This window comes from Diabrotica virgifera, chromosome 7 (assembly GCF_917563875.1).
Source record: "Diabrotica virgifera virgifera chromosome 7, PGI_DIABVI_V3a".
In the NCBI taxonomy this organism is placed as follows: Eukaryota; Metazoa; Arthropoda; class Insecta; order Coleoptera; family Chrysomelidae; genus Diabrotica; species Diabrotica virgifera.
Window position 1 is genome coordinate 14,846,109 of NC_065449.1, and position 24,794 is coordinate 14,870,902.

General features: G+C 32.4%; 1 protein-coding gene across 1 annotated transcript in view; it reads right to left on the minus strand.

The window, feature by feature from the left end:
- Positions 1–24,794, minus strand: part of LOC114339748 (runt-related transcription factor 1-like) — a 132,118-nt gene that overhangs the window by 53,514 nt on the left and 53,810 nt on the right. Inside the window, exon 3 of the mRNA XM_050655896.1 lies at positions 11,566–11,766. Coding sequence (XP_050511853.1) covers positions 11,566–11,766 — 201 coding nt within the window. The remainder of the gene's footprint in view (positions 1–11,565; positions 11,767–24,794) is intronic.

Sequence of the window (24,794 nt, forward strand, 5' to 3'; positions counted from 1 at the left end):
ATAATTTAGGTGGTCTAAAGCTTTTGCGGTTAGGTTTATTCATCCAGTTTATTATCCAGTCTTATGAGTCTTTGATCTATAATTAGTTCCATTATTTTTTCTCAGCGTTAGTGGGTTCTCAACACATGAACAATTTTTTTAATATTAATGTATTATTTTTTACTTATAATTTTCAATTTTCTCTTTTTTTCACCCCTGTAACTTATTAAAATAAACATTATAGAAGTTTTCAGGGATTATCGCCCTCTGTTCTAATGCAATCTTTCATTCTGCGTTTAATTTATTCAAAAATACTTATTACTTTTCTTATGATTCGAACAAAATGAATGCATTTAAAACACATTGGCTCGAAATTTTACGCCTACGCACTTAAGGTAAATCGTAGATTCAAAATAATATTATTTTAAAAACTTTGATTCCTTCTACGTCAAAGTAATTAATTTAATGATTTGGATGTGATTGTTCCGAAATAAACTAAAACCCTGTGTCACAGATTAAACCCTAAAACTGTTATTTCATGTAACTTGCACAAATGGCAATCTACTCCTTAAAATTTATGACTCATTAATGCTTTTAAGGCAACAAGGTCATATGAAAGCAGTAGCTGTACGAATATATGGAACATGATTTTGAAATGTGGTCAAAATGAATGGCAATACACATTTTAAACAGTATTTAAGAAAAATATGTTCAATATTTAGTTATTGATCTAGATAAAATATCTTCTTCTTCACGTGCCATCTCCGCGACGGAGGTTGGCAATCATCATGGCTATTCTGATCTTAGATGCTGCTGCTCTGAATAGTTCGGTTGATGTGCATCCGTACCATCCCCTCAAGTTACGCAACTACGAGATTCGTCTCCTTCCTACACTTCTCTTGCCCTGGATTTTCCCCTGTATAATCAACTGAAGTATGTTGCATTACGCATAACATGCTCCAGGTACTGCAGCTTTCGTGTCTTGATGGTTTCCAATATTTCCAATATTCCTTGATGGTCTTTTGTTGACTCTTCTCATGAGTTCGTTGTTTGTTATATGCTCGGTCCATGATATCTTCAGGATTCTTCTACACATCCACAGTTCAAATGCTTCCAACTTTTTAGTAGTCGATGCGTTAAGTGTCCATGCTTCTATCCCGTAAAGCAGAGTCGAGAAAATATAACACCTTGCCAGCCTAACTCCCAAGTCTAATTTCAGTTCTCTTGCACAAAGTACCTTTCTCATTTTATTGAAGTTTGTTCTTGCTTTCTCTATTCGAACTTTGATTTCTTTGGAGTAATCGTTTGTGTGATTAATTATTGTGCCAAGATAGTTGTAGTTTTCTACTTGTTCTAAAGTTTTACCTTTAGTTGTTAGGCTTTCATCAATATTTTGGGTTTTTGATATCCTGATAAATTTAGTTTTCTTGATGTTTATTGATAATCCATATTCTTCTCCATACTCAACTATCTTGTTCATTAGCTCTTGGAGGTCTTTAAGGTTGTCTGCTACTATGATAGTATCGTCCGCATATCTAATGTTGTTAATTGGCGTTCCGTTTACCTTTATTCCTGCTGTTTCTCCCTCAAGAGCTCTTTTCATAATTTCGTCAGAGTATGCATTGAATAGTAGTGGTGATAATACACACCCCTGTCGCACTACTCTTTTAATTTCGAACTCTTCTGATGTGTGTTCGTTAATGCGTATGTGTGCTTGATGTTTATAATATAGATTTGTTATAATTCGAAGGTCATTATATTCTAATTGTTTTGCTTTGAGGACGTCCATTAGCTGTTTGTGGCGGACTTTATCGAAAGCCTTGTTGTAACCAATGAAACAGACGTACATATCCTGGTTCACGGCATCTCTGGATTAGTACGTTGAATGTAAAGAGAGCTTCACGGGTACCTACTTCTCTACGGAATCCAAATTGGGTTTCTTCAATATCCATATCAAGTGTTTGGTAAATGCGTTTATGAATGATCTTTAAAAACATTTTAAGTGTGTGAGACATCAGGCTTATGGTGCGGTGGTCGGTGCATTTTTCTGATAAAATATCAGAAGTTGTTAATTTCGTTTTCAGATTTAGCCATACGGCTCTCACTCCCTCTTAGGGGAAATTTGACTCATCTCAGATACCTACACGGTATCAAAAGGATTGAGTTCTGGTGGTACTCTTTCCATGTTATCGAGCCCTAGGTGACTTGGTACGCAGGAGTATCTCCCAGAAATTTTTGTACACATCTAGTAGTCGAAGGTAGTACAGCTTTCTGCATGGTCTTATAGAGATGTTTATTCAAATCCAGCTTTTTTATGTTTTCTAGAAAGTTTTTCGGAATAACTTCAATAGAAGACATAATAATAGGTATTGTCTGGGTTATTTGCATTCTCCCTTGTCTTTGGCGTTATATATGAATTTCCAGATCTCTGTACTTGGCGATCTTTTCAGTGTATCTGGTACGTAGATTTTGTTGTTAGGTATCGCCATATCTAGTATTTATTATTTGTGTCGTTAATTTGTTAAATAGTACGAGATCTGGTCTATTATATGGCACTGTTTGGTCTGTGATCAAATTCGGTCTGAATATAGCTTGTATATCTGTGATATTCAATCATACTCTCAGGAATGTAATTGGTAATATAGGAGATGGTCTGTTTGGGGAAGTCCAAGTTTGATAGCTACCTCTTGATGAACAATGTTTCCTACTGTGTCATACATTTCCTTGTATTCATTTGTAGCAAATATCTGGCAGTACCGGATCGGCATTTGTCGTTTTGGACCTTTGGTCTTTGAAGATACATATACAGGGTGGTTCATCTTATCCGCTTCGGTGTCTGTACGGAAAACCACTTAATATTTAAAAAAAATTCTTCACAGGAATATAAAGGACCATTAATACTACAACCTAGAAATAATGTGAATTATACAGGGTGCTCCAAAAAAGAGTAGTAAATCAAAGTTATATTTTTTTATTATGGAATGCCCTATATCTGATGACATTATTGAATTAACCTTAAAAAATAAACAATACTTTCATAAGGGTTCCCTATACCTAAATACAGGGTGTTTTGATTTATTTCGATTTTTATAAAAATGTAAGGTTTTAGAAAAAAATAAATATCTACGAATCTCAGAATCAGTAACAAATTATTTCTTGGATCTTAATAATAGACTATTTAGCATACTTAAACAGATGCTTATTGCAACAAAGTTTCTTTCAGGGTGGTCAAAATATGAGATTGTTCTATTAAGAAATTCAAGCTGTAATAACTTACTTATTTTAAATGGAACACCCTGTATCTTACCAGTCTATCGCGTAGAAAATTTATTTAGCTTTCAATTTGTATTAGGGTTTTCTATACCTATCTTTTTACAGGGTGGTCAAAATATTAGATTGTTTTATTAACAAATTCAAGCTGTAATAACTTACTTATTTTAAATGGAATACGGTCATCCCAGATACCTACACCGTATCAAAAGAATTGAGTTCTGGTGGTACTCTTTCCGGGTTATCGAACCCTAGGTGAGTTGGTATGCAGGTGTAGCTCCCAAAATTTTTCATACACATCTAGTAGTCGAAGGTAGTACAGCTTTCTGCATGGTCTTATAGATGATATGTTTATTCAAATCCAGCTTTTTTATGTTTTCTAGAAAGTTCTTCGGAATAACTTCAAAAGAAGACATAATAATAGGCATTGTCTGGGTACTTTGCATTCTCCCTTGTCTTTGGCCTTATATATGAATTTCCAGATCTCTGTACTTGGCGATCTTTTCAGTGTATCTAGTACGTAGATTTTGTTGTTAGGTATCGCCATATCTAGTATTATTTGTGTCATTAATTTGTTAAATAGTACGAGATCTGGTCTATTATATGGCACTGTTTGGTCTGTGATCAAATTCGGTCCGAATATAGCTTGTACATCTGTGATATTCAATCATACTCTCAGGAATGTAATTGGTAATATGGGAGATGGTCAGTTTGGGGAAGTCCAAGTTTGATAGCTACCTCGTGATGAATAATGTTTCCGACTGTGTCATACATTTCCTTGTATTCATTTGTAGCAAATACCTGGCAGTACCGGGTTAGATGTTGGATGGTTTCTTGAGCTTGTCGTTTTGGACCTTTGGTCTTTGAAGATACATATATATCAGGTAATTTTTTGTTGGTATAACTTGATTCATAAAGTCCAGTAATGAACCTTCTGTTTTAGGGAACATCTTTCCTGATGACAACGAATAGTTCTACGCTGTATTGTCGACATAGTCTTGGCTGATCTCATTAGAATGTCGCCTGTGGAAGTTTACCCATCCAGGTGTGCATTTTTTTGTTTTTAGTAACTTGGTTTAGGAGCAGTTCTGGTTCCCCCCATTTTGATCGGCCTTGTGTCATCTACTGCGCAAATTCCGAGATATAGAGTAGATGTCTCAGCCTACACCTAAAAATAAATTCTTTGCTTACCTGTATCCATAAGTCCTCTTCCTCCTAAATACCGCGGTAATGTTCTTTCTGCTGCATTGCATGGATGACGTTTTTATTTCAATTCTACTTTTCTCATATATTTCATTTAGATTTCTTAATGCTCCTTCCTCGTAGGTCCCTCTTACGTTCCGTGTACCCACTTTTAATACATTTTCAATTTGTTTGTTTCCTTTCTTGAAATCTCTTTTCCTTCAGCCAAAATAAGCATCTTTGTCGTAGCCTAACTAATAATACACTCCGTATATAAGGCCCCCAATTAATTAGCAGAACGGCACTGTACTCAATATAGCAGTTTCATTATCGCCGTAATCTTAGAGAGATAATGTAATAACCTACTGATACTCGCCTCCCACTACACAACCATTGCTCATTAATTTTATTTGCTAATTATCAATTAAAACACTAGAGCGAATCACTTTAATTACTCTGCAATTACTGTTCTCCATTTCTATGCTATCATCTTAGTTACTCGGTGACTACTCTGTCTCGAGGAGAAATAAGTTATTGGGATTCTTTGCGAAGAGTGATAAGTAGAAAAACAAAAACAAAAATGGTAAACGTTCAAGCTGAATTCTTCATTTTTTATAAGTTAATAAGCATCAAGCAATCAGTACAATAAACATACAGCATGGCCGGAAAAAAAGAAGAAGAGGCAGGGACTACGAAACATATTTGGAAAACCCAGCGACAGGTGAATTTTTGGTTAAAGACGGACACATTTTTCCGGTATTTTCGAGTACTTTATTTTCATCTAACAATAAAACACTGAAAACGTTTGTTTTCTATACTTCCACAAAATTTATTATAACTGTGTATGTGACTACAGCTGTTTCGGCAGAGTGCCTTTCTCAAGTGATTTAGTTTACTATGTGTTTGCCTTTTCAAAGTCTTCAACTGAAGAGGTTGAGGAGTGGGGAGCTGTTTGTCTCAAGTTGGTCATTCAGAATTATATCTGTATTTTTCAATTTATTAATTTCCATAGATTCTAATAAAGATAGCTTAAGGTCTTTATTTTGAATATGCAGAATTTGAAACTCTTCATTAAAAGAATGATTATGATCTAGAAGGTGAAGTTTGTATGTAGAAGTGTCTGTTTTTTATTGTTGAAAGCCCTTTTGTGTTCTGCTATCCGTTTGTCAAAGGTTCTGCCAGTTTGAGCGAGTCGAATTCATCAATTATTTTACTTTCACCCCTAAACCAGGGTAAGAATCACCCCAGTAGTTTTTAATGGCAATGGGGGTCAAATAAGATCATTTAAAAGCCCTTGGAATTCCCAATACATCATCATTCAATCTTCGCTTGTCCACTGCTGGACATAGATCTCCCTCATAATTTTCCATGTGATTGGATCTTTTGCCTCTTGCATCTAATTCCTATGACAACGTTTTAGATCATCAGTCCAACGTGTTTACTCGGGGTCCAAGTTATTCGGTGTCAAAAATTGCAATTTTTCGATTTTTTGAAAGTTCAACCGCGTTTATCTCGAAAACTATGCATCCTACGAAAAAACTTGTAAAAATATTTTTTGCTTAGAATTACGCAAGAAATATTAAAAAATGTTTTATTTTGCGAAAAATTGCTGTTACGTAATTCCTCAAGTTCTTTCAATATTATCGACATCCGGATCAACTGTTACCCAAAAAATTTGTGTTCTACTGGTCAAAATACATATAATAACTTGGGTAAGGCCATCTAAATAAAGGAGGCCGTTGTACCTTCTCCCCGGCGACAGCGCTAATTTGTTTATAAGCCAAACAGTGGCGTACTGGCCATATAAATGAATCGGTGCAATCACCGAGAGGCTGCGGCCTCTTGAGGCCGGTCAAATAAGATTTTTTCCCAAAAAATTTTAGATGTAACAAACATTTTTTTTAATTTCTAATCGAATGATCTTAAGAAAATATTTCAAAATCATTTTGTTTTTTGAATGTCATTGATATCTTTAGAAACAAGGAACATAGACGGTTTTATTCTTTAACATGTGGTTTAACTGAAACAAAAGTTTGAGACACCCTGTAGGAAAGAAAACGTACAAAGGTGGGTATACATCGAAGTTATGTTGTAGTCCCATATTTTGTGAACATTTTATTTTTTTAGTTTCTCTATCTTTAATAACAAAGGAACTAGACGGTTTTACTCTTTAATATCTGTTTTAATTAATGACATGCGATACGTGAGGAGGTTAGTGAGGAGGTTATGTCTTATCATACACTAAGATGAAATTAATTTTTTTATATATATAGTACGAAAGGAACAAAGTGTTTAAATAAAGAAAATCTGTGCAATGTACCTCTGGCTATTTAAAAAGCCTCCACGTAGACACCAAATCCGTACTCACTCTCAAGGAAAGTCCACCCCAAAACATCACAGAGCCTCTATTAAACAATCTCGTCTCTCTTATGTTGCGCTGTGCATACCGCTCACTTGGTCGACAAATATATCTTAAGGTTTCGACCAGAATTGTTAACGTTATATGCCTCTCTGTTTTTACACTCAACGAAAAAGGTACGTAATATCAATAAAAATGTTAATTCAGACAACAAACGCAATTCTTAAAATTTGTCCAATTCTTGGTTTTATTGGAACAACAAAGCGATGTTCATCAATTCATTATTTTCGTTAGTTGAGCCAATGTATTACGTTTATTGAATGGACGAACATTCATTATGTATACCATAATATCACTTTATTGATATTACGAACTCAGTTCATTGAGTCAACGAACACTATTTATTGAAACAACAACGTCGTTAATTGACCGACGAAGACCATTCGTTGTGCCAATAACAGTGTTATTTCTCCTAACGTATTTCGTTTATTTCTACAATTATTTCCGTTTATTGTTACAATTAATTCCGTTCATTGGCACAATAAATACGGTTATTCTTACAAGCAATTCTATTCATTCTTACAATCAGTTTCGTTCATTCCTACTATGAACGTATTTTATATTAATAATTACTGAATGCATTAGCCCAATGTATCATATTAATTGATTAATAATAATTTTTGAAATCCCCTTTTTTGTCCTTAACCTTTAGGACTTTACACTGTGTGATTTCTCATAATTATTATATCGCATATACAGTGCACTGGAATAAGTGTTACACCCCCCCCTTATTAACTTATTTATTTTTAGTACATAAGCAAAACGCTCAGACAGGTCGATTTTTAAAATTATCAAAGTATATTATAACATCAATGTTTCGAATTTTACACGATCCCTCTTCAGGTGACAGGCGTAACTTTGATTTTTTTTAATGGGAAAGTACATCATGTGACAGCTCATTTAAAAGTGTTTGAAATGGTGATTTCAGAAATGTATAACACTTTAATCATTTTTGAGAGCGCAGGGGCAAAATTTCGATCGAATTATTTTTAAACGCATTAATTTTTTTGGAATCCTGAGAAAACTAATAAGTATTTTTGAAAAATTTAACCGCAGAATAAAAGACTACATTATTACTGAGGGCTGAAAGTCCCTTAGAATAAACAAAAAGTTTCTTTTGAATAGTATATTTGAAATAAAAAAATCATACTAAATTTTCTATTTTTCACCCCTGTGACTTATTAAAATAATCATTATAGAAGTTCTCAGAGACGTCAGACCCTCGATAATACTGTAATATTTTATTCTGCGTTTAAATTTTCAAAAATACTAATTATTTTTTTTCATTCAGGATTCGAAAATTCATTTTCAGTTCATCTTATAAATAACATCACAAGACAATATTAAAAGTAAACACTTACAAACATAAGACACTGACAAGTTTATTTTTAATTAGAATGTTCTCCCGTATTTACCTTATCAGAAAAAACTTACTTTTATTCAAATATAAAAAATAAGTAATATCTTATTCTTATCTTCCTTCTACTACGGACTACACTTGGAAACAAAATGCAATTATTATTCGGCACTTTCAAGGAAAAACCGTTACATTTCAAATGGTCAAGCAAGACATTTATTGTCTCAACAACCACGATTATTGTCACAATTAACGCATTGATTGTGGGAATTAAAGGCAGTAGTAGATTAATTAATGCATTCGTTGGCACAACAATCAGTGTACATCTATTCAATAATCATATATTACTCTATATTAACAACATTTGTACATTGTTTTAATGAAATCTGTACGTTGTCACGATAAACCAAGGTAATTGCTTGTCATCTACGAAATCAAGAACGTGAGTTGCTGCCACAATTAACAGTATTTATTAAATATACGAAACTAAGTTATTGGCTGAATAAATTGAGTGTTATTGATTAATGTACTCTAGTTATTCTCACAATTATTATTCAATCATTGTGACAATAACCACTTACATTCGTCAATGTCTAAAAGTTCGTTGAAACAACAAATTAAATTGTTGTGAGAACGAAATACTATTCAATAATCACTGTTAATCAATATTACGAACTAAATTTTTTTGAGTGTAAAGGTTTGTTAGCTGTTATTTTTTATTGTTAATTTAGTTTTGTTTCAGATAAAACATGTCATGATAAAGAATTAAACCGTCCATTTTCTTTGTTTCTAAAGATATCAGGGACATTCAAAAAACAAAATGTTAACAAAACATACGACTACAATACGATTTCGATGTATATCAACCCTTATAACTTGTCCTCCCTACGGGGTGTCTCAAACTTAACATCAGAAAACATATCTTTTCTTCTACCCGATATAAGTTAAAAAAAAGAAGTTTGAGTAAACATTTGCACAACTGTGTAAACACTAAAGAGAAATCTAAAATATTAAAAAAATTAGCGGAATCCTTTAATCTGTTCACGAAAAAATCAACTATGAAAATGAGCATAATTTTAGGTAATGCGTAACTTTTGAAAGTATGTATATTGTATTATGTGATATGTGATGGTAAGTGATAATATTTATTATTTGTAAGATTGCTTATTCCTAAATAAAAAATATAGCAAATTTTAAAAAATTTCATTGAATTCAAAGTTTTATGTTTGATTTAAAAATAATTTATATTTTTGTATTTTTGTTTTACAAATAACGAATAGAAAATCCTGATAATATGTAGAAGGTAAAATGAGGATGGGAGGCCGCTTTTCTATAAAATCACCGGGCCGCTCGAAAAGTTCCAGCACGCCACTGAAGCCAAAAAATTATTTATAACTTTAAAACATTGCTGCTTAAATAATCCGATTTTAATTCTGTAAGGTGTATTAGATAGGTAGAGCGCTTGTTTATATGCAAAAAAATTAGCAAACTTTTAAATGGCGTACTTTTTTTCATAAAATTTTTAAAAAATTTGAACTTTTTTAAAGAAAATTTAGATTGCAAAATTATTATGCAAAATCTATTAAGTCGATTTTAATGAAATTTGGTGGACTGTTTACGTATTTTATAAGTATTTTTTAGCGAAATACGAAGGTTCTAACTGCAACCAAAGTGGTTGAAAAACGTTGAAAAAAATCAGGCTTATTATGCCCCCTTATTTTGCATTTATTGCTATTTTGAAGAAAGGGTAATAATTTAAGACATCTTTAACCAGTCGTATGTCATCTTCTTCTTCTTATGCAATCCACTAATGGATGTTCGCGATCACGTTTGACCATTTTTCTCTATCCCTTGCAGTATGTATTAGGTTTATATCATCGTATGTCATACAAAATTTAATTATCTTTATTTTGTTTCCATACGACTTTGTTCCAAAATGAATCGTTTTAAAGTTATAAGCAAAGAAAGTAGAAAAAATTCGATGTTTTTCGAAATTTTTAAATATTTTAATTTTTTTATTAATGTTCCGGGCATATTAGTCAATTAGTCATATAAGTCAATTATAATTATTAAAGTTGTCACCAAACTTTATCTGCAAAAATCCGAATTCCACCTCTCACATCCACCTGAAAAGAGATCCGCCACGGTCTAATACGTATGATTGTAATAGATGAATATATACAGGGTGTAACGAAAATACAGGTCATAAATTAAATCACATATTCTGAGACCCAAAATAGTTCGAATGAACCTAATTTACCTTAGTACAAATATGCACATAAAAAAAGTTACAGCCCTTTGAAGTTACAAAATGGAAATCGATTTTTTCGAATATATCGAAAACTATTAGAGATTTTTTATTGAAAATGGACATGTGGCATTCTTATGGCAGGAACATTTTAAAAAATATTTATAGTGAAATTGGTGCACCCCATAAAAATTTGATGGGGGTTTTGTTCCCTTAAACCCCCCAAACTTTTGTGTACGTTCCAATTAAATTATTATTGTGGTACCATTAGTTAAATTTAATATTTTTAAAACTTTTTTGCCTCTTAGTATTTTTTCGATAAGGCAGTTTTTATCGAGTTGCGGCTTCTTTTTTAATATGTTTACATAAAAATTTTATCGGGGTTTTGTTCCTTTAAACCCCCCAAATGTTTGTGTATGTTCCAATTAAACTTTTACTGCGGTACCATTAGTTAAACACAGTGTTTTTAAAACTTTTTTGCCTCTTTGTATTTTTTCGAGAAGGCATTTTTTATCGAGATATTACTTCTTTTTTAAAATGGTTCAAAATATACCTAAAAATGTAAATCATAAATAAATTTTCATATTATTACTAAGTCTCCATAATCCTACTTAGCCATATACAAATATGTGGTGGATTTGACAAGTATTCAAAATATCTCTGAAAATAATACTGAAAAAGTACTAAGAGGCAAAAAAGTTTTCAAAATATTGTGTTTAACTATTGATACTACAATAATAATTAAATTGGAACGTACACAAAAGTTTGGGGGGGTTTAAAGGAACAAAACCCCCATAAAATTTTTATGGGGTGTCCAAATTTCACTATAATTTTTTCTTAAGATACTACTACCATAAGAATGCCACATGTCTATTTTCAATAAAATATCTCTAATAGTTTTCGATATATTGGAAAAAATCGATTTTCATTTTGTAACTTCAAAGGGCTATAACTTTTTTTATGTGCATATTTGTACTAAGGTAAGTTAGGTTCAATCGAACTATTTTTGGTCCCAGAATATGTGATTAAATTTATGACCTGTATTTTTGTTACACCCTGTATAGCCTAGAATATTTATTGATATATAAAAAATGTAATTATAAAACTTACCAGTTAGTTTAAAGGGTAAATTTCCCGTTAGGGGGTCCTGTCCAAAAGGTCTTGGTCCAAAGGGAAAATGGTGGAATCCTTGTTGTCGGGTTTTCGACCTTGGTTCCCTTGGTCCATCCACAGTTACTTTGATCGCTTTACTGTAGGTTGCTACTTGGGGCGGTGATGTCGAGACGATTATCGTTAAGGTGAAACTTTTCCCTGCAAAAAAATTAGAGAATATTAAAGTTTTTTGAATTTTTTTTACATGTGGTTAATAATTATTGCCAAGTTATGTATTGTATATTAAATTTAGTATTTGTTTGAATTGGGAAAACACAAAAATCAGGTGTATGTATATAATTAAATTCCATTCAATGGCAGCCAGAGGCGTAGCTACCGCCGTATCAGCCGTATCAATTATATGGGACCCCCGACATTCAGGGCCACCAGCGCGGCATGTCGAAACAAAATTCCATTCAAAAAATTAAACAAAATATTCTACAATTATTTCACTATTAAAACGTTTTGAAACAGTGTATATTGTTTGGATATCGACATTTTCGTATAATGGATTCTTTATCTATATATTATAAACTATATTTATGTACAGGTACCTATCAATTTTCTCCCTCTCGCCGTTCTATAACAACAGAGCTTTTTGTTTTCAAGCTACTTTTTATTGTGTATTCACCGTTGGCTGTGTGTAAGACATTATATAATGTATATTGCCAAATTGCAATATTTGTAATCGCTTTACCAATATTTGAAACATTGAAACACTGTGTATTGTTTGCGTATATTTTCGTGTAATCTGTTCTTTATCTATAAATTGTATTTAGGTATATCTATTTGCCGGTCGCTCGCCGTTAAAGAACAGAGCTTCTTTGTTTACGCTCATTTTGTCATTTTCAATGTCCATCCACCATTGGCTTGAAAAAATGAATATTTTTTAAAACAATGAGTCTCAACAATTTAAATCTATTTTTCGACTTTGGTTTATTAGACTTTATTAGGTTTATTATTATTATGTATATTTGGGTGTTGTACGCAGAACTTATTAATTCACAAGGTTGTATTAGGGGAGCCCAAGCAGGGATTTTTGCAGCTACTCGAGCACGTAAGAATATCATATGGGGAGAAACCTTGTACCCTGTAAATGTACCCCTACCATATATTGGATCTTAACACAGGGGAGTTCGTCAAGGGGGGCCCGAAAAAAATCTATACTTAGAAGTCGAAATCAGATTAAGGTAAGGTAAGTTAAGTACATGCAGAACAGTGTATATTTAAAAAACCTGACGGTTTGAGCTGGGCGTAAGGAAATGGGTGAGGGGTTACTTTGAAATCTTATATAGAAGCCACCATTTTTATTGTAGATTTGGATTCCTTACGTAAAAATAAGAAGACATGTTTTTTGAAGATTGACATAAGAAGATTATTCGAGACATGTTTTTGAATTATGGATAAATGGCGCTATAATCAGAAAAAACGATTGTTGGAAATGAAAATTAAATTAAAAAAATGGAAAGTCCCCACTTAAATGAAAACATTTACTTAACTTTCTTTGGTTTTAGGCAGTGGCGGCTGGTCTGTAAGTGAAGGGGGAAGTCATATCCGGTGGTTCAAGATTTTTTTGGAAAAACAAGACCTACAAATCCCATTTTAAATAATTTCTTATTCCATCATCTGTATTGGTTTCTCATAACTTATTTTGCAATATGTTGTTTAAATTTAAGCGGATCTTTATTTGACAAGTAAATATGAAATAAGTAAAAAGAACAAGTCTTCATTACTAATTGTCAAATAAATCAGATAAATAGTATGATATAATATGTAATTATAACAGCCAGAATATCAACAAACTACTTAAACTCAAAACCTAAAATAAATAAAAACTTACATTTTTATGCGGATTTAAAAAGTAAATCGATTCTTCTGGCCTTAGATTTTGCGAAATTATCGATCACTTGCTCGTTGAAATTTGTGATCGTTTGAATACCTACCGCTCAACAACGAAAACGATACCTACGGTCTACGGTCAATGACCACGAGATGGTACCAACTTGCATATAAGTGCGTATTTTCGTGAACGTTCAGATTCCCAGTACTTATTCTCACAGTGAGGTCAAATAAATTTCTTGGCCATCGTGAATATTCGTATTTAGCTGTTTAAGAGTAATATTGCGGTAGTTTCAGTCAAAGATAAATTTGGCTTTTCGGTAACGTCAAACAGCTCGTATTTCATGTTTATTTATCGGTAATCTTTTGGCGGCATCTTTGTCGCTATATTTTACAACAACAAAATGACTGAAAAGTCAATACAATAAAAGCAAAATGTAACTTTGAACGATACTATTATATTCCGAACATTTTTAATACAGAAAATTTTCTTTTTTTAAGGAAATAATTACATTATAATCATTTGATTGTACAATTATTACAGGGAGGTCATTGAACAATTGACCTAAAGGAATAACCGCCACTGGTTTTAGGACCTAATCTTCACAACCCAATAGGTCGCCATAACGCTCGAGTAACTGCAAATTTAGCATACTTTCCTCCCCTATATTATGCAATTTGTAATTTATTTAAATTTTGCAATATACAGGGTGTTTCATTAATACTTGGGAATAATTAAACTGTAGATTCCTGGGCTCAAAATATTAAGATTTAACCAAAAACACCTAGTTTGAAAATGCTTCCTAAAGGAGCTAGAGCTCTTTGAAAAAGGCATCTTGTAATTAGTTTTTTTAATACCTCCAGAATGCTTCTATTTGGAGAAACGAAAACTGGTACACCTATTTATCTTCCAGAGATAAATCGGCTCCATAAATTGCGAATTTCTAGTATCTGTTCTACCTATTCTATTTATACAAGAGTTTTTGCTTCTTTTGTTGAACATTTTTTTAGCACTATGCCATATCAGTGGTGGAAAAGGGCCCTCGTGACAAACTTTGATATGGGGCCCATGTGGGGCTAGATGCGCGCAGGTGTCTACAAATTCAAACAGAGAGACCTACAAGTAATGTATTAATAAAAATACATATTTTAAATATCAGAAAAGAAATGAAAGGCAGAATTTACAAAACAATCATCAGACCAATAATGACATACGCGGCAGAAACACGACCCGACACAGAGAGGACAAAAAGATTAATCGAAACAGCGGAGATAAACACCCTTCAAAAAATCGATGGTAAGACTCTATGGGACAGAGCTAGAAGTACAGATATACGACGGAGATGCAAAGTGGATAACATTAATAACTGGGTAAGAAATAGAAGAATAGAATGGAATGACCAGATAAGCTGAATGACAACAAATAGAGTAGTACGGACAGCGAGAGACGTTTCCCCAATAGGAAGACGATCAGAGGGAACACCACTAAAACGATGGAACGACAACTTACTAGAAGCACATTGAAAAGACAGAGTCATATCTATACAAAAAGAAGAAGAAGAAGAAAAAGAAGATACATATTTCTTTACTTTAATGACAACACACAAAGGTGTCATCTACTGTGATGACCTTAGAGTTTAGAGTTTTCCTTATTTTAAGTTCCAGCAAAGCGAAAGGTGAAACACAGGTCAGGGCCGACGATAACGGGCCTGCAAGGGATGCTCTACAGGCGGGCGCACTGTGTGTGGGGGCGCCAAAACCTTTTTTCTGCAGATATTATACAAAATACTTATTAAAAAAACAAACGGGCGCCTATGCTAGTTTTGCAGGCGGGCACCTTATACCCTAGCGCCGGGATTGCACAGGATATTTTATTAAACGCTTTTCTTTACTTCAATAGTTTGCATCAAATTTTTAGACTTTAATTTGACTGACTTTTCTTCAATGCAAATGAATTAAAATTTGCAGACATATGCATTCGCGGAAACAATACACGAACAGTCAATAAAAAAATTTTATGTTTATTAATTGTTTAAATAAAAAAAAGATTTTAATGGAAAATGCTTAGATTCTCTTGTTTTTTGCAATTAGTGTAGGAAACAGAGGTTGAACCTTGCAAAATGGACACAAGTCCGGTTTTATTTTTTATCTGGCATATCAAGGGGTGCTTATTATAAGACTAACTTTTTCTGAAAAAATTTCGCCCCGGAACCCCCCTTTTCACCCCTTTAAAGGGGGTAATTTATGGTTTTTGCAGAACGTAGCCCTTCCTGTACATTTTACAAAAAATTTTTTTTTTAGAAATATGAAGAGGACTATATTTTCTACGATTTATTTCCGACAGCATCTCTCTATCATCCACCGTTTAGCAAGGGTGGCGTCCCAAAGTCGACAAGTTTTTAAAAAAGAAGTTTTTAAAAAATATATATTTTTCCCTAACTGTAACGGAAATTAAAAAGAAATGCTGCGGAGATTATTCACAAATAGATGATTGATTTTTTGGTATAGGTTTCACTTAAGGGTAATTGCCCTTTTTTTAATTACAGGGTGTTACATTTTAAAAAACCCCTTTTTAAGACCATCTGAACCGTTTATGCTAGAGTAAAAAGACTTTTAACGATTACCCATGTACTGGTGTTATTTACAAATTTGTATAATGCACCCCCATTTTTTCCCCGAAACCCCCCAAAAAAAAAGAAGAATTAATAAATAAAGTGATTTTCTTGGAATCCTTCACACACAATGCCCTTCATTAATATGCTTCATATATCATTTTGTGCAAGTTATTATTACCCATGCATGGACACTAAAAGCGATTTCCTAGTGCAACCCCTGTAGTCAAAAACAATAAATAAAATGGGGGGTTGAAAATTTTTTTTTGTTTTTTGCTTTTTGATCCATATGGGCATATGCTTCATCAATAGTACTTTTCAAAAATATATATGGCTATTGCAACATCCCTGCGCAAACCACCCCTATCCTTGAAAATATACTGCAGAAACTACCCCTATACCTTATCCAGCATGTTTTTACGATTTTCTCATTACCTATTCATTTTTTTTAAACAAAACTTATACAAGGTTAAAGACCACTATTTACTCTAAAAATTAGGTCCTATTCATTTTTTTCGTTTAAGCAACCGTTACGGCACAGTGGCGCCGTAAACCTCATATATGCTTTGACGGGCTCCAGTTTTTGTTTATTTTTTCGTCATCTGTTTGTTTTATTGATAAAGTACTTATGTAAAATAAAACAACACAGTGTAACCTACAAATCATGACCTATGCACATTTTACATTCTTTGCTCCCCAAAGCTACAGTGGTGGCCCAAAATAAATTTTTTCATATTTTCGCCACCTAGACGAATTTTATTGCGTTAATGCTACCTTAATAGCACAATATTCACCCCTAAGTGGTCGCTAAGCAGTGGCGGATCCAGGGAGGGGTGATGGGGGCGATCACCCCCACCCCTCTCAAACCAAGTGATATTATATTTGAAGATTACAAAAATATTCATTTATTTTTATAGAAATACTTATATTAATATTATTTTTATAAGAATGACTTTTTATGCTTTAGCGACAGTGGCGGATCCAGCATCGTTAAGAGGGGGGTGCCAATTGGTTAAATTTCTATAAAAATAAATGAATATTTTTATAATCTTTGAATATAATATCACTTGGTTTGAGAGGGGGGGGAGGTGATCACCCCCATCACCCCTCTCTGGATCCGCCACTGCGTAGCGACCACCTAAGGGTGAATATTGTGCTGTTAAGGTAGCATTAATGCAATAAAATGCATGTAGGTGGCGAAAATATGCAAAAATTTATTTTGGGCCACCACTGTGGCTTTGGGGAGCAAAGAATGTAAAATGTGCATAAGTCATAATTTGTAGGTTACACTGTGTTGTTTTATTGCATAAGTACTTTATCAATAAAACGAACAGATGACGAAAAAAAAAACAAAAACTGGAGCCCGCCAAAGCATATATGAGGTTTACGGCGCCACTGTGCCGTAACGGTTGCTTATACGAAAAAATGAATAGGACATAATTTTTAGAGTAAATAGTGGTCTTTAACCTTGTATAAGTTTTGTTTAAAAAGAATACATAGGTAATGAGAAAATCGTAAAAACATGCTCGCCACGGGATAGGGGTAGTTTCTGTAGTATATTTTCAAGGATACGGGTGATTTTCGCAGAGATGTTGCAATAACCATATATATTTTTGAAAAGCACTATTGATGAAGCATATGCCCATATGGATCAAAAAGCAAAAAACAAAAAAAAAATTTTCAACCCCCCATTTTATTTATTTTTTTTTTGCTTCATGGGTTGCACTAGGACATTGCTTTTGATGTCCATGCATGGGTAATAATAACGTCCACAAAATGATGTATGAAGCATATTAATAAAAGGCATTGTGTGTGAAGGATTCCAAGAAAATCAATTTATTTATTAATTCTTCTTTTTTTTTGGGGTGGTTCCGGGGAAAAAATGGGGGTGCATTATACAAATTTGTAAATAGCACCAGTACATTGGTAATCGCTGAAAGTCTTTTTACTCTAGCATAAACGGTTCAGACGGTATAAAAAGAGGTTTTTTAAAATGTAACACCCTGTAATTAAAAAAAGGGCAATTACCCTTAAGTAAAACCTATACCAAAAAATCAGTCAATTATTTGTGAATAACTGCCGGATTTCTTCTTAATTTCCGTTACAGTTGGGGAAAAATATATTTTTTTTAAAAACATCTTTTTTAAAAACTTGTCAACTTTAGGACGCCACCCCCGCTAAACGGTGGATGATAGAGAGATGGTGTTGGAAATAAATCGTAGAAAATATAGTCCTCTTCATATTTCTATAAAAGAAATTTTTTGTAAAAGTTACAGGAAGGGCTACGTTCCGCAAAAACCAAAAATTACCCCCTTTAAAGGGGTGAAAAGGGAGGTTCCGGGGCGAAATTTTTTCAGAAAAAGTTAGTCTTATAATAAGCACCCCTTGATATACCAGAAAAAAAATAAAACCAAACTTGTGTCCATTTTGCAAGGTTCAACCTTTGTTTCCTACACTAAATGTAGAAACTTGAAACTTTTACGGACTGTAGCTAATGATATGAACTATACATAATTTCACTTTTTACGTTAATGGTTTACGTTATGCTTCATAAATAAACAATAAAGTTTCAAATTTTGAACGCTCATATATTTGTTTATATATAAATCGGCGTTTATTCGTGTCAAATTTCAATACGATACGAAACAAAACTTCAACCAAAACTCGAATTCAAAAAATTCGTGTTTTTATCGCAGTCTTAGAAAAACCACCGGTAGAGACGTTTTGTGCTACTTGTTTAAATTGTTTAAATAAAAAAACGATTTTAACGGAAAATGCTTAAATTCTCTTGTTTTTTACAATGAAGAAACTTGAAACTTTTACAGATTGTAGCTAATTATATGAACTATACATAATTTCACTTTTTAAGTTAATTGTTTACGTTATGCTTCATAAATAAACAATAAAATTTCAAATTTTTGCCGATTCTGACTACTTGTCATGTTTGTACATAATATGTTTTATACATATTTTAATAAACATGACGATATATTTTATTGTTTGAAAAGTGTAAGACTAAAAAGTAAAAAATAAAAAAACGTGAAAAAAATATTTTTAAGAAACGCTTTTCTTTAGTTACGAGTGACTAAAATTAAACATAGGTATTATAAAAAAATCAACTAAAAAGCAAAAAATAAAAAAAATGAAAAAATCTAACACATTCCTTAAAGAAAAGCGTGGTGCGAAAACCGTTTATTCGATGAAGACGCTCCACGCTTTTCTTTGACGAATGTGTTAGTATTAGATTTTTTCAATTTTTTTTATTTTTTGCTTTTTAGTTGATTTTTTTATAATATGTTTAATTTTAGTCACTCGTAACTAAAGAAAAGCGTTTCTTAAAAATATTTTTTTCATATTTTTTATAATAGTCAAGACACAAGATACAAGGGAATGAAAAAATAGTGGTTCTTGCATATCTAAATACAAGAGTAATTATGGAAATATAATTTCAGGAATATTGTACGGTGGAGAAGGCAGAAAAGACAGGGGAGAAACCAGAATGTTAGATGAATGGATACTAAGCGACTATCCAGAATAGCTTCAGCAGAACATTATGCAGGGAAAGATTGTAAGAAAGCATAGCGTTGATATTATTAGATGTTTCGCAATCTTCATGTATGATCCATTTTGTTTGGATAGTTTAGTCTGGTCTTTCATCATTATCAAACAGCTCTTTTATACAATTATTCCAATTTTCTTATTTCTATGTTTCGTGCATTATTCGATTTCCCGTGATATCCATTAGTTTACTTGTGTGGATAAAATAGGATTCCCTTCATTATCTCCAGACGGACGCGAACGTGTATGAAGGAGACCCGGAGAACTCTTTGCACCTTGCTGTATTATACCTAGAACAACGTTTGATAGCCGAAGTTTTATGACTGGGCGGGTATTGCTCTAACGGATGCACCGAATTAATTTTCATCGATTTTGAAACTCCATAACAGAAAGATAGGTACGTACGACAGTATCAGGGGGACAATGTTGTCCCCTACGTATCGTTCACACCGATGATGGTCAGTTTTGACCGAAAACGTTTTGTGTATTGTAATTTTCCACTACCTTGTGGATAAATTAAACAAAAATTTATAAATTCATATAATATTATACCATGCACAAATTATTAGTCCTGAATTATTAACAAGTTTTCCACCTTCCCCAAAAACCGAGGTGCATCACCGAAGTTATTAAATTTTTCCAAGGGTGAAAAGAAAAGTCGACGCAAAAAAATAAAAGTGCCCAAATAATATTTTAATGCTCCACGTGAAATAATGTTGTGGCGTCCCGAATGTATATGTTTCCCTAGTCGATGGAAAAGCCGTAAAAAGGCGTCTTCTTCTCCGTAAAAAGTTCCATCTTCGGATGCCGCCTCAGCAGATATCCAGGTTCTCACTCCCTCTCTTCCTTGTTCACCTTGATCACCGTTTGGTGATCTGTCTTGTGCTATCTTTACCGGTCTTCCGTCTTCCATTCTGCTTATATGGCATTCTTTTTTCCTTTTCCGTGTAAAAAGGCAAAAATTACACATAAAAATATTAATGACTCATTAAATTCAAAATACCTTAATACTTCAATAATCTATGAAATAAGAACCATATGGTAAGAAAACGGGTTGGCATTGAGAAGTCAACACAAAAAAATAAGGAAGCGTTACCCTGAGGTATATCCTTGTCGGCAAAAAGGCGATGAAAAAGGAAATGTGATGCCATATTGACGAAAGGCGGCTCTTAACTAGCCTTGTATTAGAACTGTATAGGTGGTGACACTGATGAGCACAGCAAGTGAATGCCAGCCGAGGGTAAGTCACTCTAGGAAAATAAGAAAATCTTACTATATTTTATACTTTAAAAAGAGTGAGAAAGAATTTCAGCTTACCCCTTTAAATGCAAGTTCTAGATGAGAACTATAAATTTACGTTAGCAGACACCGCAACCATAAACTATGAAATGGGCTGAAATCGGGGGATGTCTCTTATTTATTACAGATCGCCAGACTAATTAATATTCAAATAGTAACTGAAATTCTCTTTATTCCAGTAGTTCTACAATATTAATATTTACCCAAGCTTTATAACCCTCCCAATAAAATTGTAGATATATCGTAACATGCACAAATTATTAGTCCTAAATTATTCGAATGTTTTCCACCTTCCCCAAAACCGAGGTGCATCACCGAAGTTATTAAATTTTTCCAAGGGTGGAAAGAAAAGTCGACGCAAAAAAGAAAAGTGCCCAAATAATATTTTAATGCTCCACGTGAAATAATGTTGTGGCGTCCCGAATGTATATGTTTCCCTAGTCGATGGAAAGGCCGTAAAAAGGCAAAAATTACAAATGGAAATATTAATGGCTTCTCAGGTTTCTCTCTTCTTACATTCATATTTGGCTTTTAAATATACATGCCAGCTTCTTTTCGTGTTTATTTTAAAATTCCATTTGAAATTTAGAACTCTCCAAACACAAGGGGACAAAACGGCTTTATACATATGGATATAAAACCTTTAAAGATTTTTTTTGGGGGACGTTATTACAAGAGGCAAAAAGCCAATATATTTTTAATAAAAAAAACAAACTAAGCAAAATAGACCAGGAAGGATCTGTTTTTAGGTGGATGTAAGAGGTGGCATTCGGATGTTTACGAATAAAGTTAGTTGATAACTTCGTTAATAATAATTGACTTATGCTTCTTCTCAAATATGCCCGAAACATTAATAAAAAAAATAAAATATTTAAAAATTTCAAAAAATTTCGTTTTTTTTTTCTACTTTCTTTGCTTATAACTTTAAAACGATTCATTTTGGAACAAAGTCGTATAAAATAAAACAAAGATAATTAAATTTTCTATCACATACGATTGGTTAAAAATGTCTTAGTTTAACACCCTTGCTGCAAAATGGCAATAAATATAAAATAAGGGGGCAAAACAAGCCTGTCCTTATTCAATGTTTTTCCATCACTTAGGTTACACGGAACCTGTCTAATTCGCTTAGAAAATTTTTGTAATATGCTAAAACCGTCCACCAAATTTCATTAAAATTGACTTACTAGATTTTGCATAATAATTTTGCAATCTAAACTTTTTTTAAAAAATTAAAAATTTTTAATCTTGCACAACAAAAACTAGGACATACAAAGATTTGTCAATTTTTTTACATATAAAGTAGTACTCCACCTTTCTAATGCACTTTACAGAATTGAAATCGGATTACTTAAGCAGCCTCAGCAATGTTTTAAATTATAAACATTTTCTTGGCTTATAAACAAATTAGTGCTGTGTCTAGGAGGGGGTGCTACGGGCTCCTTTATTTAGATGGACTTACCCAAGTGTTTTTATGTATTTTGACCCGTAGAACACGAATTTTTTGGGTAGCAGACTGTTACCCAAAAAATTTATGGCTACGCTTAGGTTAGGTTAGAATTAGGTGTTTTGATATGTTTTTACAATACAGTTTTTTTTATTAAGGTAATTTTTATTTTTGCCCCACCCTGGAAAATTTTGTCACGACGCCCATGGTAACAGTTGATCCGGATGTCGATAAGATTGTTATAAACAAAGAACTTAAGGAATTACATAACATCGATTTTTCGCAAAATAAAACATTTTTTTGTATTTCTTGGGTAATTCTAAGCAAAAAATGTTCTTACAAGTTTTTTCGTAGGATGCATAGTTTTCGAGATAAACGCGGTGGAACATTCAAAAAATCGAAAAATTGCAATTTTTGAACGAGAATAACTTTTGATTAAAAAATAAAATAGCAATTCTGCTAACAGAATTTGAAAGTTTAAGTCAAATTATACCGGTTTTAATTATTATTTGCATTGCTAAAAATTAATTTTTTTATTATTAAACAAAGCTATTTGTTTATGAGCCAAAAAATTGTTTGTAATTTTAAAACATTGCTGCGGCCCCTTAAATAATCCGATTTTTATTCTGCAAAGTGTATTAGATAGGTAGAGCACCTCTTTATATATAAAAAAAAATTAGCCAACTTCTAATTGGTCTACTTTTTGTTCAGAGAGATTTTAAAAAATTTGAACTTTTTTTAAAAACATTTATATTGCAAATTTATTATGCAAAATCTATTAGGTCGATTTTAATGAAATTTGGTAGACCATTTAAGTAAGTTATAAAAATTTTCTAAGCGAATTACTAAGGTTCTAAGTGCCACCAAAGTGGTTAAGAAACATTGAATAACAACAGGCATATTTTGCCCCCTTATTTTGTATTTACTGCTATATTGCAGAAAAGGTGATACCTTAAGACATTTTTGACCAGTCATATATCATACAAAATTCAATTATCTTTATTTTATTTCTGTACGACTTTGTTCCAAAACTAACCGTTTTAAAGTTATAAGCAAAGAAAGCAGAAAAAGATCGATATTTTTCGAAATTTTTAAATATGTATTTTAATTTTTTTATTAATGTTCCGGGCATATTTGAGAAGGAGCATAAATCAATTATTATTACTGAAGGTGTCACCTAACTTTATCTGCAAAAATCCTAATGCCACCTCTCACATCCAAAAATACACGTTTTTTTACATATTAGTCCTGGTCTAAAAAGGCACATAAAAAATTCTCATATTGGAAATTATGGAAAAATGTCTTTCTATTTCAAATGCAAGACAAGCAATTAAAATATTTTTATACTATGTATGTATAGTATGCGGTCTACCTTCGCGTTTCTGCTATAGCTTGCGGTCTATCTGTGAAGCTAAGCAACGCCGTAATCTTTTCTCAGAAGAGTTTGCACACAGTAATGAAAGGCAACAACCCGTTTGTAGGCAAAATGCTTTGCTAAGTAGTAATTAACATTTTCAGGAATATATAATAAACTTCCATAAGTTTAAAAAATTTCTTTACTATTATACAGTAGATTTCCTCTATAACGAGAAATGAAATGGCAGCCTAATTACTTCGTTATAAGCGGATCGCGTTATATCAGACAACAATAATATTGTGCATACATATGAATATTTAGGGTGGAAGGCACTTATGGAATAAAATTATTTCTGTCCTTGTTTTAAAGAATTTAAAAAACGCTAAGGTCCGTCCGTTTTTAAATATAAATATACGCCTTTTAACCTTAATTTTATTGTACAGGGTGATTCACGCAAGTCTAGCATAGTCCATAAGCTTTATGTTTAATGGAATACCCTATATATTTTTATATTTTTAAAAGCTGCTTAACAACCTGATTTCATCGATCTACATCATGTATGGTATACATATTATGAATAATACAGGCTGAAATTTTGAAATTATAGTGTGTGGAAACCACTTATGCAATAAAATTGTTTGTGTCCTTATTTTATAAAATTATAAAAAACGCCTAAGATATGTCAACTTTTAAATTCAAATATTCACTGTTTAAACATAAATTTAAATATACAGGGTGACTCACGCAAGTCTAGCATAGTCCATGATCTTTAATTTTAATGAAACACCCTGTATATTTTTATATTTTTAGAATCTGCTAAACAACGTCACACCAAAAAAGTGTATTATGCAGGACATATTATGAATAATACAAGGTGAAATTTTAAAATCATGTAGAATTTTCGTCAAGATATTAAAAACCTACATAAAATTTTGAAATTAATAATTTAGCATACTTTAAATAATGGTATTATTTTTAAATTCGCTAAATAAAGAACTACACTTTCTAAACTAAATGTATAAATCTATTGGGTTTTGTATTTAAGGTTTTGATGAAAATAAATAATTTCAAATTT